This window comes from Puntigrus tetrazona, chromosome 9, assembly GCF_018831695.1.
Source record: "Puntigrus tetrazona isolate hp1 chromosome 9, ASM1883169v1, whole genome shotgun sequence".
Taxonomy (NCBI): domain Eukaryota; kingdom Metazoa; phylum Chordata; class Actinopteri; order Cypriniformes; family Cyprinidae; genus Puntigrus; species Puntigrus tetrazona.
Window position 1 is genome coordinate 13,444,231 of NC_056707.1, and position 16,461 is coordinate 13,460,691.

Sequence of the window (16,461 nt, forward strand, 5' to 3'; positions counted from 1 at the left end):
GGCGGGGTTTTCCCGAACAACATACCACAGCCTGCAGTTTCAGCTTACAGCAGGAACCCGTTTAGTACATGGATTGTCTTTTTGCTAAAGGTTGAAATCGTCGCTGTTTTAGACAGAGAGAGGGAGAGAGAGAAAGAAAAGTAGTAGTGCAGTAAAAGGAAATAAAAAGGTGAGCGGACATTTTCGCTGGTTGCTGTGTCGACATATATGTGCATTTAATGCAAAGAAAAGACCGCGCAATTCTTTCGCTTTCGATTTTAATTCAGCGAACTTTTGTTTTGCAGCCATTGGCGTGTAAGTTTGTCAACCCCCAAGGTAAGATTTAGCTGAAACTACAAAAAAACTAAGTTCTAGCTACTTAAGTTCCATAGCTACCAGGGAAGTGTGGTTTCTGGCGATCAGGACCCGTTGCGGTCTCACACGTATTTTAGCATTACAAACACGGATATTCGCTGTGTTTAAATCAGCGCTTGCAAGACAAAAAAAATACTTTGTGTATTGTTTATAGAGATTTTAAGGATTTGAAAGCGGAATTTGTCTGTTGGTCCACTGGGATGTACTTCTAATTATAAATTCAGTTAGGCCTACCTTTCCTAATGCTAATCCTGTATGACTTCTTCAGTAAAACAGGACGTTGCGTACTTTTCATTGTACTATCAAAGTGACTGGTGACTGGCTTTTTAATATCTCCTTTTCAACTCGTTTTTGTCTGATATATGTTTATGTACACAGACATTTATCAGTCCTGGGTGAACTACCCAACTACCCTAGTCAATCCTGAAAGATCCCTTTTGGACTTTCTATCAGAAAGGTGGAGACTGAATAGTTTGGACGTCACATTTTAAGAAAGTCACAAGAGCTTGTAAACAATCACAGCTAATTTATGCATACTGTGTGCCATATGCTGTACAGTACTGTATCAAAATACAGCGAGAGAGTAAATACGAGTTTATGGAACCATCAGCTGTCAAACGCTCTCGCGGTCGAACACACACCTTAGATCTCACTTTTATATATATCAACCAGAAAATTCTAAATTTGACAATATGGGACCCATAATACAATGTTTAAAACAGTGTTAAGCATAGTCCAAACTGGAACACGGAGGGATTAAGGAAAAAGTAGCAGAATAAATATTTCCAATAGAAAACCTGTATACATTCCAATAGTATATTTTTTGACTAATCAATCTGTGGTCAAATATTTATAGATATCTGAGTCCTGAGGATGCTGCAAGCCATGAGTGACAAAGAGCAGGGTATGGTGCAACTACTTCCAGAACAGGCTGCTATTCTGGCAAAGTGTGGAAAAGCCTTTAGTTATGCTGTTAGTGTCAAATTTAATAGCACGGCTATTCTCTGCAATGTGGAAGAGGCTGACATCTTTGCTAGTAACACAAGTGGTGTTTTAAGTCCTGAGAAGAGGTACTCCACAAAGCTGTCCGGCGGAGTCGAAGTATCAGTCTGGAAGGATGATCTTACACGTCATAAAGTGGAGGCTGTGGTCAATGCAGCCAATGAGAAGCTAAAACATGCAGGCGGTCTTGCACAAGCCCTGAGTAAAGCTGGGGGACCAAAGATCCAGAAATGGAGTGACGAAATTGTAGAAAAAAATGGAAAATTGCCAGTTGGTCAGGCAGTGCTCACTCCTGCTGGAGATCTTCCGTGTAATTACATCATACATGCTGTTGGTCCCTGCATGTCTCCAAATCCAACCAAATCAGAGACTGATGCTGCTGCACCATTATTATATAATGCTATCAATAATATCCTACAAATTGTCTTGGTGAACAACATTTCTTCTGTTGCAATTCCTGCTTTGAGTTCTGGCCTTTTCATTTTCCAAGAAATCTCTGTGCAGACATTATCGTAAAGAGTATAAAGCAGTTCGATGAATACAAAATGTTTCAAAGAAACATTAAAATCCATCTGGTCAATAATGACGAACCCTCTGTTCAAGAAATGGAGAGAGCAGCTAAGATGTTTTTAGGGCAGTCCAGCATCTCTGGCACATACAGTGGAGCCGTTCAGGGCAGCATGACTTTCTCTTCTAGCAACAGGTGTCAATTTGGGAATGTAATGCTGCAACTTAAAAAAGGGGCTATTGAACAAGAAGCGGTAAGACAAAAATATTTAAGTTTAAAAGTGCTTTGTATATTTTTGGTTAAATTTTAGTTTTTTATATATATAAAACATGGAATTGCTAACATTCCTCTTTTTCTTTTCATATTGCTTCTATGTCCAGGTTGATGTAATTGTGAATACAATTGCAACAGATTGTAATTTGTCCATGGGGCAGGTTTCAAAAGCAATTTTGAACAAGGCCGGCAGCAAGATTCAAGACGAGATTTTCAGGATGAGAAAAAAAGGCAATTCCTCAAATATCTATGTGACAAAGGGATATAATCTGAATTGTGCAGCAGTTTATCACACTGTATGCGCATTTAAGATTGAACACAAGGCCTCACAGGTAGATTGGATTTTTTATTACTAATTTAGGCCATTCCTATCACTCTCTGTACCCACTGTCTGTCCTGTTGTCTGTAGGTTCTTTATACAGTGGTCTTGGATTGTTTGAGGAAAGTTGCATTTGGATATAACTCCATCTCCTTCCCAGCTATTGGTACTGGGAATCTTGGCTTTGAGAAAAGGGAGGTTGCCAAAATCATGACAGATGCTGTAGAAGCATTTGCCAAAGATAACAAGAAAAAACTGAACGTGAACTTTGTTGTGTTTCCAAACGACGTGGAAATGATGGAGGTGATGTATGCTAATAATGTACTAAGCTTTCCAGTTATTGAGCATTACCCATCACATTTTAATTTTATGTCCCTTTGCATGACATAATTTGTTAGTCAGCATCTGTGTGCTGAATTATGAAAAAGTAAATGCATATAAATGATGTGCAGCCCAGTTTAAACTGATCAAGCACAGTTCAGTATAAAAATAAAATTTCACATGTGTGATTTCACTGTAATGTTTAGGCTTTTGAAAATGAGATGAAAAGGAGGAAGGGAGCTGCAAAGTCCCCAGAAGTACGCAATGACATGACAAGTGAGCTAAATAAATTACAGGGTTTTTTTTATGTTTTTGATTTCACAGTGTAATGGTTTTGCCCATACAGCTAGTAATAATACAGCTAGTCGTGTAAACAACTGAGATAATGTTCTATACTCTCAAATGTTTCAGGCTTTGCTTCTGCAGTCAAATATACCACAGCACATCAAATGCCAACTGTTGAGTTGGACAGTGCTTCCATTGAAGCTCTGAGAGAAGCAAAAGAGTGGACAGTTAATATGCTAATGCCATCAATAAATAGAACCATAAAGAATAACCATGTCATATATTTTGGACAAGACGACCACAAACATCTTCTTACTCTCCAAACAATGTTGAATGTTCGCATTGAGGAGTTCTTCAGGAACGGTAATGGTGGCATAACCATCACTGGAAGCTCTTCAGATGTCAGTTGTGCAGCAATCGAGGTCGAGGCCATGCTTTGTAAGGCCCAGGAGGACTTCGTCCGAGCTGAAGAACGTGACATGCTGTATTCTGTGGTTCGTTGGAGCTGTAAAGATGTCCCTTGGATACAAACACCTCAAATCAGTGCAGATTTGGAGAAAGCTTTTCTGGCAGGGTATAAAAACTATGAGTTCAAAAACCACAAAGTCAACTTTTTAAGCAAGACTTTGATTGATGACTCTGGACAACACTACATTGTGAAAAGGACATGTACGTTCAAATAATTAAAATGCAAATAAATTGTAGTTTAATAAAGGTTTAATAGTTATTGTCAATATAGTGCTAATGTTAAGTTTTTGGCTCATAACATCTGAATGACCAGTTCCAAAATGTTCTTCTTTAAAACACAGGCTTGATCGCTCCTTTCAAATCTCTTGATTCGTTTTATACAAGAACACAAGTGACCAAGGACGATTATGCTGCAAAAGAAACAAGAAGTGCCATTGATGCTTGTGGGCTTCATACTGTAAAGGTGAGTATGCCACCATCCCAATTCTACATCGCTATAGGCTGTTTACATGTTTCTATAGAGCAGCCATTTTATGTTAAACGATACATGTTTTTAACTGACAGACAATTTTTTTACTTAATGTACTTTTACTTAATGTAATTTTTTATTTGCATAACACAAGGCTGTGGTACTAAAACAATGTGGTTGTACTGGTTATTACAGATGGAGAAGCTAGAGAATGGTGTGCTCAAGCAACTTTTTGAAAAGAATATGCAGAGAGTGAAAGACAAACCGAGGCGTCTCTACCAGCGCGTGTCTGCTCAGTTCTGTGATCTCATCTGCAGAGTGGGCTTTCAGAAAGAGTTCGCACCTCCTGCAGGTAACGAATGTAGAGTCATTCACAACAATAATTAGGTTTTTGTAGATTAAAATATTTGTGGACTATTTTCTGAAGGCTTTTTTTTTAGATTATGCTCATTAAAAATGTTTTGCTTCATTTCTAGAGCAAAGGTATGGCAGAGGAATATACTTCAGTGCTACAGTCGATGGAGCAATGAAGTTGTGGAAGGAGCAGGAAGATGAGCAGTACATCTACATCATTGAAGCCCAGGTCCTCACCGGAAAGTCCACGATTGGTTCTGCAGATTTGATCTTGCCCCCTCCCTTAAGTGGAGACCCTCTGGATCGTTTTGATAGCGTGTCTGACAAGGGGCAGACATGCGTTATCTTCAGCAGTCAGCAAGCTCTTCCTAAATACCTGATCATATGTGCCAAAGCAACCCATGTGTAGCAGCACAGCTCAATATGTAAAAACAAGGAGCATAAAAAATTATTTTGTGGTTTAATTACTGTATGTAGATTTCAAAACACTAAATTTAACAAAACTTTTGAAAAAGCCATCAGAAATTAAATACTGTGCAAAAATAAAAAGAGGGAATAAAGGTCTTTGTTGTAATAATTAGTGTAAATAAAATTTTTGAGTGAAGTACCAAAACGAATGCTTCTTCAAAACTAAATTTCTTTCTTTCTTTCTCTCTTTCTTTCTCTCTTTCTTTCTTTCTTTCTTTCTTTCTTGTTCCCTATAGGTCTTGCCTTAGTTACTGTCCTCTCTTTACTCTTAACATAGTTTCATGAAATTAGCTTTTAACAGAAATTTTAGATGGAAATAGTATTTTTTTTACATGTTTATAGCAGAATACAAATGGGTTTTTGGGTAAGTTTATGGTTTCAAACTATACGTTTTAATTTATTGATTAATTAATGCAATACAAATGAACAAATGAATGTTTATTGTATCAGTAACTGAGTCCTTCCTGTTCCTGTGGTGTGATTTGTAAAACTGAATTATACTGAATACTTTGACTCAAGTAAATAAATGGCAACATTCAACAAAAAAATTCAGTCATGATGACATTTATGCAATATTATGATAATAATAAAAATATTTATTACAGAAATATAATGACCATAACAAGACATATTTAACATTTATATAAGAGTTGCTTTACATATTAAAAGATGAAATACATCAGGGTCAAAAGAAGATTTTTAACAGCAAATATATTGAGATTTCAATACCAATACTCATGCTGTTATTCTAACACTTCTGTTTTTATATATATATATATATATATATATATATATATATATATATATATATATATATATATATATATATATATATATATATAGTGCCCTCCATAAAAACTGGGACAATAATGAAAGTTCTTTGTTTGCTGTGTAGTCAAGACATCTGCAAATATAATAAATTAATTACTAATAAATATTAGATAAAATAACAGAATCAACACATACATGTTTTACCAAATATAAAAGGACAGCACTTTTAGAGGTCGTCCCACTATTTGATGTGAGCATGGGACAGTTAAACTCAAGGCAGAAGTAAAAGATTAGTTGCAGATCCCTTGCAAGCAATCATAGACATCACCGGACTCTTGCTCTGTTTTAGTCTCCCCTTCAGTTGGTGAAATTCATGTTCAAATGGATTTAAATCTGGATATTAATTTGAGCAATCTTAAGAATTTTCAATTCTTTCCTTCCCTGGCAGGGTGCTATAGGTCATTGTCCTGATGCGCTACGAAGCACTTTCTGATGAGTCTGGTTCTTTGAATATTGGTAGCCAAGATAGTTTTGTACCCCAGGTCCTCACTAAAATTGAGAGGGCCTTACCAGAGACAGCTGTGCATGCTCATACCATAACACCGCCTCCGCCAACTTTTACACATAAGGCTGTATGCTTAGGATCATTTGAATTTTCTTTTTTTTTTTTCTTCCATAAGTTAGATAAAGTTTAATCTCGGTCCATAAATCTCACTTCCAAAACTGTACTGACTGACCTTTGTGCTATTTGGCAAACTGTAATCTTGCCTTTCTATTTTTGGTTCTAGTCAGAAGTTTGCATGCAAGCATGCAAGTCTGTAGTTTTGTCTCAAATTCATCTTATAATGTCTTTACCGTCTCAATACTTACGTAGGGCACTGTAGAGCATTTAAATACAAAACCATTTTTTATTCCAAATAGGAAAAGTGACTAAAACTTGACAAAAAGAAATAGCTTAATTCATATTTAGATTCTGATCATTTTTCATTTCAATCTCAACAGGAGTCTGTCATGTCATCTTGAATTCACCAGACACATGAAGCTTGAATGGCAGGAATGAGCAATTTTGCTTGTCCCGAGGCCTTGAGCCAGTGTCTCAAAAACGCAAAGTCAAATAAAAGTATTGAATTGGAAAAATATTATACATCCTATTGAATGTTATTGCTGTAGTCTGACCCTAAATATGAGTCAGAGGCTGGTCAGATTCTAGACCAAATACTTTAAACAAGTACGTTCACACTTAATTCACATTTAGACCACTAGACCGTGATGCTACCTCACAAAGAATAAAAATATTGTCTAAATCTGACATGCCCGTCATACCAAACCACCCAGTAAAGGTCCAGGGATCCTCACATCTTTCCGTGGTCACAGATAACTTCACTGATGATAAAAACCAAACTGACACGAAATTGAGAAACTAAAAAAAAACGCTGATGTTACGTGAGGTATGTAGCAATAAAAGTACACTGTATTTGTCTCTTTTGACTTAAAACGGTCCATTACTGAACCAGCGCATGCTGATCGGTGGTCATACTTGAGAACATGATGTCCCAGCATCCGTATATACACTCTTCTCGTGAGGACGGATAATAGAAACACTCACACATTCATTCACAGAGATCACTCTGACTCTGAAATTTCCATGCCATCCACAAGCAGCGTGTGAATGATGCCATCTCGTCTCTTGCCACTGCTCACAGCCTTGATGCAGCAGTCGTGGTCGCCCAAAGTGAAGTGCGTCTCTGTGCCGTCATCAACAAACTCACCCTGAGGAAGAGAAACAGGAGAGAAGAATGTTTTTCTTGAGAATGAATGGTGGTTAATGCAGTCTCGTGTGCTGTAGAACCAGAATGTTCAGCAGGGTTGTGACCAGATCTACTTTGACAGCGTCACATGTGAGTCATTGTGGAAAATAAATCTAAACTATCCACATTCTTGCTTTTATCTCTGCCTTGTTGATTCTATTGGGGCACTTAATCCGACCCATATAAGATGGTAGATTTAGAGTTTTATTTCGCTTTATTACAGGTAAAATGCACAAGCAAGCAATTTCAGTCTGATGAAATTGTGTTTTCCTCCACAGTGAACAAAGACTGCAGTATATATGATATGCTAATCTAAAACTTACATCAAAGTCTGATCAGCTGTTTATTGCATCCACACTTACTCAAAGAATAAGACCTGTTACAGATTGTGCTGACCTAAGGTATCAGCTAAAACTAAGAACTAGGTGGGGACACTTATCACTTGTAACATAAGAAAATAATAATAATAAAATATGATTTAAAAAACAGACTTTACATTACGTTTTCATTGTTAACATTATTTAATACTTTAGGTGTCATGAAATAACAATGAACTATTTTGCTGCATATATGATTCATAAACCTTTTAAATGATTAACTAATATTAAATTTATACAACTTGGGTTGTTAAAAATCAGCATTACCTACATTAATAAATGCTGAAAATAAATTTTGTTCATTGTTAGTTCTTGATACTTGATGCATTAAACTTATGGTAACAAATTGCAGTATTACAAATAATAATAAAACATTTTTTGAAAATAAATGTAAATGAATATAGTGACTGCTGGACTTACAGCTGTTTCCATTTTCTGTCCATTGCACCATATATCCATGGTATCTTTCTCTGTTGAAGAACGAAGAGTTTATAAGTGACCAATTAGCAGGTTACAGAGAGTTATAAAGGTAAAAACATCAATAAAAATCATACTTCACCATACTAGTCTCACTGACCAGTGCTCTGATCTGTGACGTACTGTAAATCTAAGATTCCAGCACTATCTTATGCTATGTGTTTGCCATTGTGAATGAAAAATGAGAAGATCAGCCTGTTGTCGCTTAACTACCGCTCCATTAAAAACGAAAGTGGTTTATTCTGATATGTTCAGGACCTATGATTTATATCTTAGTGGCTACTAGTCTTTGAAAATGTTTCCAAGTACTTGTTGCTACACCCCTACTATATAAGCCAACATATAAATCAGAGTTCTGGAAAGTCCTTGGAAGTTTCTCTTTAATAGCTAAAAGTGTTATCTAAGGTCAATTATCTAAGGTCAATATGCTCTACTGGCATAGTGCTTGATATGTATCTGCTCACCTGCGCCTCCATGAGGTTAACATCTATTGAAAAACATTTGTGTTTTATTGCTAAAGAAGCTTTGTAATCTTTTTTAACCATGATCTAACCTAGAGTTAATCACTGCTGCTGTGTAGCAGGTCACTGAGGTTAAGTGAGTGGGAACCACTGTGCTGTACGGGCAAAATAACGGATCGTGTTAATTATTGTGTTCGAAATACAGGAATCAGTATTGTTGGGGGAATAAGGAGGAAAACCTAATCACTGACCGGTCAAATCACTTTTATTTAAGGAACCTGTGATCAGGTATTTCTTACCCAGAACCACTCTGCAGTCGATGCCATCAAGGTTGAGGAGCCATGTGCTGGTAACTTTGGAGCGATTTTCCATGTACTTCTTCAGACTCTGTCCGTTAATCTCAAGAGTGTATTCATATGCAAAGCCGCTCACTGCATCTATGTTAATAGTGGCCTTTGTGTTTGTACCACCCACATAAAAAGTCTCTTTTCCAACCAGTTTGAACATCCAGTCTTTCCTTGTAACTTCCTGGAAAAGTCATGCAAAGCATCAGCACTTATTTTCCCATCATTATAAAAGAAATACTCATCAGCTAACAGAAAAAAATAAATCCATAATTACACAACTCTCTGGAATACAGATTGAAAACTGCAAAGCTGACAATTGGCCCTGGCTACTGATTTTCTACATAGAGTTTGTTCAGAAAGTTCAGCTATGCAGAGGTGCATCTAAAAAGATTGAATGTTATGAAAAACTTATTTAACAACTTTTTGTAACATATGAAACATTTTTTTGTTTTGTTAAATTTGATGATCAGATCTTACAGCTCACGAAAGTCACAAATCCAGTATCTCAAAGTATTCGATGATTTACATTTGAGCTTCATGAAATGACCACGACCTGCCCGCAGTGACATGAGTGATTTGCTGACCATGATATTACTGTGCTCGTCAATCCGGCCAACATGCCTGACCTGAAGCCTATGTGGAATCTGTGGGATATTTTCAAGAGAAAGACGAGAAACAATGGATCCAAGAACACAGACGAGCTGAAGCCCAATAGTGCCTCAGCAGAGCCACAGACTGATCGCCTTCATGCCAGTCCTCACTGATGCTGGAGTGTGTTAGGAGACCCGGTCAAGTACGCAGAAACTAAACATAAGCTTACATTACCTGAAATTTTCTGATTTGCTTTTATTTTTATCGATCTTAGGAAATATTCTATTTTTGATTTTCATGAACTGTAAGCTTTAATCATCAAAATGAAATGTTTTATTTACATGTAATGGATTTATAATTTTAAGTGTCAGCTTTTTGTACCTTTCCATCGATGTAAATGACCCGTTTCCCTGTGGTTGTGCCGTGTTCAAATTCAATCCTGTGCACTCCATCGCTCAAAGCCACATCCCACACGGCTACGAGATCTCCTGACATCTTCTGTCCTCCAGCGTCTAACAACAACAACAAAAGAAACGATATAAACAGATATGACTGAATCCCTCGTAATCGAACGTCTTGTTTCACGAGCAATAAAAGCTAAACATTACCTATCTCAATAAAGAGAAAAACACTGATAGCATTGTCAAACGCCTTGCGTAGAGAAGGGAAATTTACTATGATAAGGATACTTAAAGAAATCTGGATAAAGCGGGCGGCTGGCGACGTGTCAGAGCCCTTAAATCTGTGAACCTCAGTAAGCCGTCGGTCATTCAAAACACAAGAGTCAGAGAATTAAAGACAGTAATAAATGCATGTAGTTACCGGTCCAAACCAGAGCAGAAATAAAACGCGTTTGTGTGTTTTTGATTGGCTTTTCCTCAATGCAGAAAATAGTAAAGCAACTGACGCCAACACCATCAACACAACTAGCTCCAAATTTAGCCGACAACAAATCTGCTCCAGCTAACAACAGTTACTATGGCAACAGCTTATTCTTCTTCTGTCCTCATTTACGCCGGTTTCAACGCCACGGTAGACTCTGCTGACATCTGCTGGTGGTGATGTTACACCATTATTTATTTCCTCTCAGTTATCTGCCCAGCTCTGATGATGATAACAGATGCTAGTGAATTAAACCTGATTTGACTAGAACTTTTCTTTCATTCTTTTGAACTGTTTGACTGCTGCTGTTAGTAGGCCTACTGTTGATTACATGAAATGATTTTATTTTTATGAAAAACATTGGACCTTGGTGTTAGATAGAATGCACGATGATCAAGAGTGAAAACGAGGGTAAATACATTATCTGCATACATTTTTAACACAATACAAATATAGATTTTTATATCGGTAATCAAGGTTTTCCTGTCCATGTGATGTGATTAACTGAATTATGCTGTATGCAATAATGCTGTATCCTTTTTTGTGATGTTGACATTTATCAGTACAACATTGAGTATATATATATATATATATATATATATATATATATATATATATATATATATATATATATATATATATATATATATATTATTATAAAACATATGTATTCAAGCATCATGACATATATTTTCATACAAAATCAAGGATCTTTCATTTACGCCATCATGCTTACGATACAAAATAAATAAATAAATAACAAGTAAATCAAGAAATTATTTTTATTAATAGAATAATTTGTTTAGAATAAATAAGTATATCTTTTTTAAAGCTGTTCTGTTTTCGCCATAAACTTGTTTACACATTGAAGAAGTAAACCATCGCGCCATCTGCTGGCGATGATTTGGAACTGGTGACATATGTGATAGTGAATAAAATACTTGTTTTTAAGTTATTTTTTAATCCATTATTTAGTTATTTCCGTAGTGGGTAGTATAATTTAGCTTTTTATTGACAATAATTTTATTGACATTTTTTTTTATTTATACTAAACAGTTTATATTTAGTAGTAGTAGTAGTAGTAGTAGTTGTTGTTGTTGTAGTTGATAATAATAATTATATTAATTATTATGATAGAAGACTCAGCAATACAAATTACAATACATATACGACCAGAAGACAACACCGAAAATAAAATAACAAAACATATAATTAAATACAGAAGTGCAAGATCCAACTCTAATACGTCTATAAAAAATAATGTAGTTAATAAATGAAACGACTTCAGTGCATTATAATTTTCATTAAGGCCAGGGCTTTTGTCATGTAAAGAAACCGCATGACGCACAGCTGACGCAAAAAAACCGCGACGCGACTCAGAGATCGCTCGACGACATTGAGGATCGTCAGACTCACCGGAGTTTGTGAAGTTTCGCGATGGCGTTGCGGTTTATTCGGGTAGTTGTGCCATCGGGCAGAGCAGCTTGGAAAGCCGCATCGCCCGTGGCGACGGTAAGATTGATAAACAGCCTCTAGACCCCAGACGAAAGGTTGATCTGTCCTGTCGGGCCTTAAGTAGTCTAGACTGAAGGACAACAGCAAAACTACAGCTGTGAAAACCACTTCTTACTGTCACGTCAGTGCATATATTTGCCTAATCACTTACACGTTTATATAAACGTGCATTTACTGCGGTTCACACATTACCAGTGTTAGTATAACAATAAAAACTCCGTATGCAGCTCAGGCTAGTTCTGTCAAAACAAACTGTTTTGTTGTTTTGCCTTGAAAAACATTAATGGCTTGACACTGTATGGAGAGGTATTGCAGCTGACCATGGCTGTGTATTCACTGTTATATTACCCTATTTACAGGAAAAAATAACAAGACGTTGTGTACCCTTTAGGCTCAAATTCACACAAGCGCTGTCAGTAACCTGAGGTATGGATGGTGGACTTATGTTCTGGGGGAGAGGACCACCTCCCGCTTCAAGGAAAACAGCAAGATTATTTCCATTGATGGCAACTTGGCGTCTGGAAAAGGTGCACTTGCACAACAATTGGCAGATAAACTGGGTAAGACATATTCTTTTATGTATGTTAAGCACCTGTGTGTTTGTGTTCGAATGTGAAGTAGAATAATTAAATGTTTCTCTCATCAGGAATGCTGTACATGCCTGAGCCAGACACGCACTACATGGACACAGTGACAAAGGAGAAAGTTCCCCTAGATGACGCTTTTAATGGAAACTGCAGTCTGGAGAGGTTTTACTTGGAGCCGAAAGCAAGTGACGGTCACTCTTACCGCTTGCAGTCTTGGATGTACCTCATGAGGCTGCTGCAGTACTGTAAAGCTTTCGAACACCTGCTCTCTACAGGTAACCAAACCTGATTGATACTCTATACAAACGTACAGCTGCTTTGTGATTGACGAAGAAAACATTACAGCACAAGTGTATTTTCTCCGATTCCCTTTCTCAGGACAGGGAGTTATTCTGGAACGCTCTCCGTTTAGTGACTTTGTGTTTTTGGAGGCCATGGTCAAAGAAGGGTTCATCAGAAAGCAGTGTGAGTAGTTATGTCTGAAATTCATAATGTGGAAGAGTATAATGGTGCTGAAAATGACTGGTGGTCATATTACAGCAGATAGTATATCAGAGGTGTGTTGTGCGTTTTTTTTGTATGTTGAAATGAAAAGGATGTGTGATAAATGTTTCTATTCTGGCAGGTGTGGATCACTATAATGAGATTAAAGGTATCAGTATCTGTGAGTTTCTGCCCCCTCATCTGGTCATCTATGTGGATGTACCTGCTGAAGAGGTCCAGAAAAATCTCAAGGCATCAGGAAAGGTTTGTGGAAGGAAGCAAACACAAGATCTCTCTCTCTCTCTCTCTCTCTCTCTCTCTCTCTCTCTCTCTCTCTCTCTCTCTCTCTCTAGGTTAAAATAATTAATCGTTTGATTTTAATTTAAACAAATAAGAACACAAAATAATTTATTTTTTGATTTGCTTGCCATATGGGAGTTTTATATGAATATTTAGGGGGAATAAATGACAAATATTGTGTCAAACAAGTTAAAGTGGATCAGTTTTTCTCTTTCAGCTTTCATTCTAAAACTATCTCAGATTTCTGACTAAAAACTTATGGCTTCTGAGTAAAGAATTCAGTGTATCGCAATATTTTGCAGGAGATGAATGCAGGAAGCAATGGTTGCCAGTTGGTGACTGAATGATTAACAGTACATGAGTAAATGTAAATCTTTATTACCTTACACAGTCATACCTCCAGAATGTTCCTTTATCGTACCTGAAGAATATTGAGACAGCATACAAGGCCAACTTCCTTCCTAAAATCAGGTCAGTATCTGATCCATTGCGTTTTACTTGCATGCAACTTTTTTTTTAAAATGTTTGAAATTTGTAATTATGCATACATGTTATAATTAATATATGTACTGTTTATATTATATAAAAAAACATAGCTTGAATACACAACATGGCATAACACCAGCCTTGGTGGCCAATCTTCATTAATTCCACATTCCACCAGTAAGAGCAGCGTGTGAAGGGTTAATTAGCAGAGTCATAGCACAGTTTTGCTTAAAATATTGCAGTGCATTATGGGTGATGTATCACAGTTCAAAAGAGGACAAACTGTTGGTCCAGACAGCAAGTCTTGCAAGTGATGTATCAAGAGCCACGGCATACAGGGTGATGTCAGCATACCACCAAGAAGGACGGACCACATCCAACAGGAATAACTGTTGGACGCAAGAGGAAGCTGTCTGAAAGGGATGTCCGGGTGCTAACCGGGATTGTGTCCAAAAAAACAAAACCACAGCTGCCCAACTCACTGGAGAATTAAATGTGCACTAGCTGCGGGTTGAATTTTATATACATTAATAGAACTTGACACAAATGCTTTATTTTTAATTTTTTAGAATTTTATTTGCCCGACCGGACAACTAATCTGATTAAAACATCTCACTGCACCGAAATTTCGGTGAGAATGGTTTTGATAGGCCATGGTCATTCACAGCAGTGTTGTTTTGTTATTAAACGATTTCCATTCATAAGGATAAGCACTTGCTTCAATTAAAAAAAAAAAGAAAGAAAAAGTTTAAAGTAGGTGCTTAATCTGGTGATGTATCAAACAAGTTTTCAGTTTTATTGTATCTGATTTTCAGTGAAGAGGCAGAGGTTCTTTCCTATGATGCAACCCAAGCCCAGGACATTGAGAAGGTGAGGATCAAACCTGTATATGGAGGACAATGAGGCAAGCAAATGCCATTGCTCTGACTCTATTTTTCTTTTTTCAGATTTTGGAGGATATTGAGTACCTCAAGTTTGACAAGGGCCCTTGGCTGGAGCAAGATGACGTCAGTTTCCACCATATACGAATGTTGTGAGTGCTTGATTTATTTTCATATATTGTAATAATATAATATAACAGAAATAATAAAGATAGTTCTGCATTGCTGTTGCTTCAAGAAACATTTGTTTGTATTTATTCATCGCTTTTGTATTTAGTAAAAAGCAGAGATAGAAAGGTTCTGCTTTAAGTTTTTTTTTGCCATCCAGCGGTTCAAAGGCACATGTGCTTTCTCTTATTTTTCCCCATTGACTAGCGTGGAGGCTAAGCAAACAGTTGCCAACCTGACCTGTATACCCAGATACCTTCCAGAAATCACAATCGGTGCTCACGAGATTGATGCTTCCTACTATGCTTTCAAATCGGTATGTATCTCCACTGCACCTGTTCCATTAAATGTAAAGGTAACAAGATCATGAACAAAATATAATGCAATCCATGTGCCTAATATCCAATATCGGTCGTGTGTAATGCTGTCTGAACTCTTTTAGCCGTTTCTCTTATTTATTCCATTTATTAAATGGAATGGCATCAGTGATACTTTAGGTCTCTCAGTGATGATAGATCCACTTCACATTATGTTTTTGCCAGATACATTTGTGTACAAGTCACTGTGTGTCCAGGAGCCCAAACAATGTCTCAACAAGTGCCTGCATGATGATTGAGTGTTTTTGCAAAGCACGAGTGTCACCTGAGACATTCAGTGACATTCAGTGATATCAGTGGCATTACAAAATTAGGAGACAGACTTCTGGAGTGGGTGACAGAAGCACTTTGTATGGGCATTAATGATTCCTGGCACTCTTATATTGATCTTGGGGAGTTATGAGCTCCTTGTCGTGTTCAACCATTAGATTTTTCCTCTGCTCATTTGATCACCAGCTTGTCTGTCCTTGCACTAAAACATAGGGAGCTTTACTTCAGCTGAGAGAACATGTGGAAGTGGAGCTCATGAATATAGATTACGTGTCTAGACTTATACTTTATTTTATTTTCAATGCATTTCCTTAAAGGTCACTGTAAAATGTTGGCATTGCACACTGGGGCTTTAACAAAATCAAACATGTGACATGAAAATCTCTGCTTAGCTCCCAGGAAAGATGTATAGTGAAGGTTATAATGAAGACGTCGGGGACAAAGACATCTGGCTGAAGTGAGAAACGCTGTCGTCGCTGGAGGGAAGGACGTCTGAAAGACGGATTCCTTGTGGTATTTCAACCATTTGTCCATGTCTTATGGGGAAATATATATTCTGCTCTTATGCAACTAAAGATATCATTGTACATTGCTATTAAAACAGTTGTATGTTAAAAAAAAACGTGTTTCCTTTTATTTCGAGTAAGCATTGTTCGTGGATGGGATCTTGAGTTTAATTTAAACTCTGGTGCTAAGGTCATGGTCTCACAAGGCCTTCTGGACACATCTTTGAAAACAATTTTGATGTTCATTTCATGTTGCATTAGTACTCAAAGGCCCTTAACTCAGCCATGGCTGACTAATACAGACTAACAGGCCTACAGCTTTTTCCTACAGCTCATGTAATAAAGCACTTAAA

The 16,461-nt window shown here is 37.0% G+C and overlaps 3 protein-coding genes across 4 annotated transcripts; 2 read left to right on the top strand and 1 right to left on the bottom strand.

The window, feature by feature from the left end:
- The first annotated feature begins 24 nt into the window (after positions 1-24).
- On the top strand, positions 25-5,369 carry parp9 (poly(ADP-ribose) polymerase family member 9). Its single transcript, XM_043248840.1, is given in 11 exon segments — positions 25-169; positions 285-315; positions 1,211-1,834; positions 1,837-2,117; positions 2,245-2,469; positions 2,547-2,759; positions 2,984-3,053; positions 3,189-3,731; positions 3,872-3,993; positions 4,195-4,351; positions 4,476-5,369. Coding segments are annotated over 9 exon segments (2,505 nt in total). The 5' UTR covers positions 25-169; positions 285-315; positions 1,211-1,227; the 3' UTR covers positions 4,763-5,369.
- A 270-nt stretch (positions 5,370-5,639) lies between these two features.
- On the bottom strand, positions 5,640-10,620 carry faima (Fas apoptotic inhibitory molecule a). Of its 2 annotated transcripts, none has more exons than XM_043248171.1 (5): positions 10,476-10,620; positions 10,035-10,165; positions 9,015-9,243; positions 8,198-8,247; positions 5,640-7,362 (listed from the first exon to the last, which is right to left on the bottom strand). In XM_043248171.1, exons 2-5 carry the CDS (start codon positions 10,146-10,148, stop codon positions 7,216-7,218), a joined length of 540 nt encoding a protein of 179 aa, XP_043104106.1. In that variant the 5' UTR covers positions 10,149-10,165; positions 10,476-10,620; the 3' UTR covers positions 5,640-7,215. The 2 variants fall into 2 exon arrangements, with proteins under 2 accessions (XP_043104106.1, XP_043104105.1); XM_043248170.1 differs by lacking the exon at positions 10,476-10,620 and adding an exon at positions 10,262-10,468.
- A 1,264-nt stretch (positions 10,621-11,884) lies between these two features.
- Positions 11,885-16,224, top strand: ndufa10 (NADH:ubiquinone oxidoreductase subunit A10). The gene is made up of 10 exons (XM_043249747.1): positions 11,885-12,047; positions 12,442-12,610; positions 12,697-12,912; positions 13,016-13,102; positions 13,263-13,384; positions 13,812-13,891; positions 14,722-14,776; positions 14,854-14,939; positions 15,163-15,271; positions 15,995-16,224. Exons 1-10 carry the CDS (start codon positions 11,973-11,975, stop codon positions 16,061-16,063), a joined length of 1,068 nt encoding a protein of 355 aa, XP_043105682.1. The 5' UTR covers positions 11,885-11,972; the 3' UTR covers positions 16,064-16,224.
- The last annotated feature ends 237 nt before the right edge of the window (positions 16,225-16,461 follow it).

What these genes read in the sequence shown, in the direction of transcription:
- ndufa10 (XM_043249747.1), top strand. Translation starts at nt 11,973, where the DNA reads ATGGCGTTGCGGTTTATTCGGGTAGTTGTGCCATCGGGCAGAGCAGCT. An exon ending in ATCTCAAGGCATCAGGAAAG is followed by an intron (nt 13,385 to 13,811) that starts GTTTGTGGAAGG and finishes TACCTTACACAG; the next exon opens with TCATACCTCCAGAATGTTCC. An exon ending in AACTTCCTTCCTAAAATCAG is followed by an intron (nt 13,892 to 14,721) that starts GTCAGTATCTGA and finishes TCTGATTTTCAG; the next exon opens with TGAAGAGGCAGAGGTTCTTT.
- faima (XM_043248171.1), bottom strand. Translation starts at nt 10,148, where the DNA reads ATGTCAGGAGATCTCGTAGCCGTGTGGGATGTGGCTTTGAGCGATGGA. An exon ending in TCATTTACATCGATGGAAAG is followed by an intron (nt 9,244 to 10,034) that starts GTACAAAAAGCT and finishes TGACTTTTCCAG; the next exon opens with GAAGTTACAAGGAAAGACTG. An exon ending in GACAGAAAATGGAAACAGCT is followed by an intron (nt 7,363 to 8,197) that starts GTAAGTCCAGCA and finishes TCTCTTCCTCAG; the next exon opens with GGTGAGTTTGTTGATGACGG.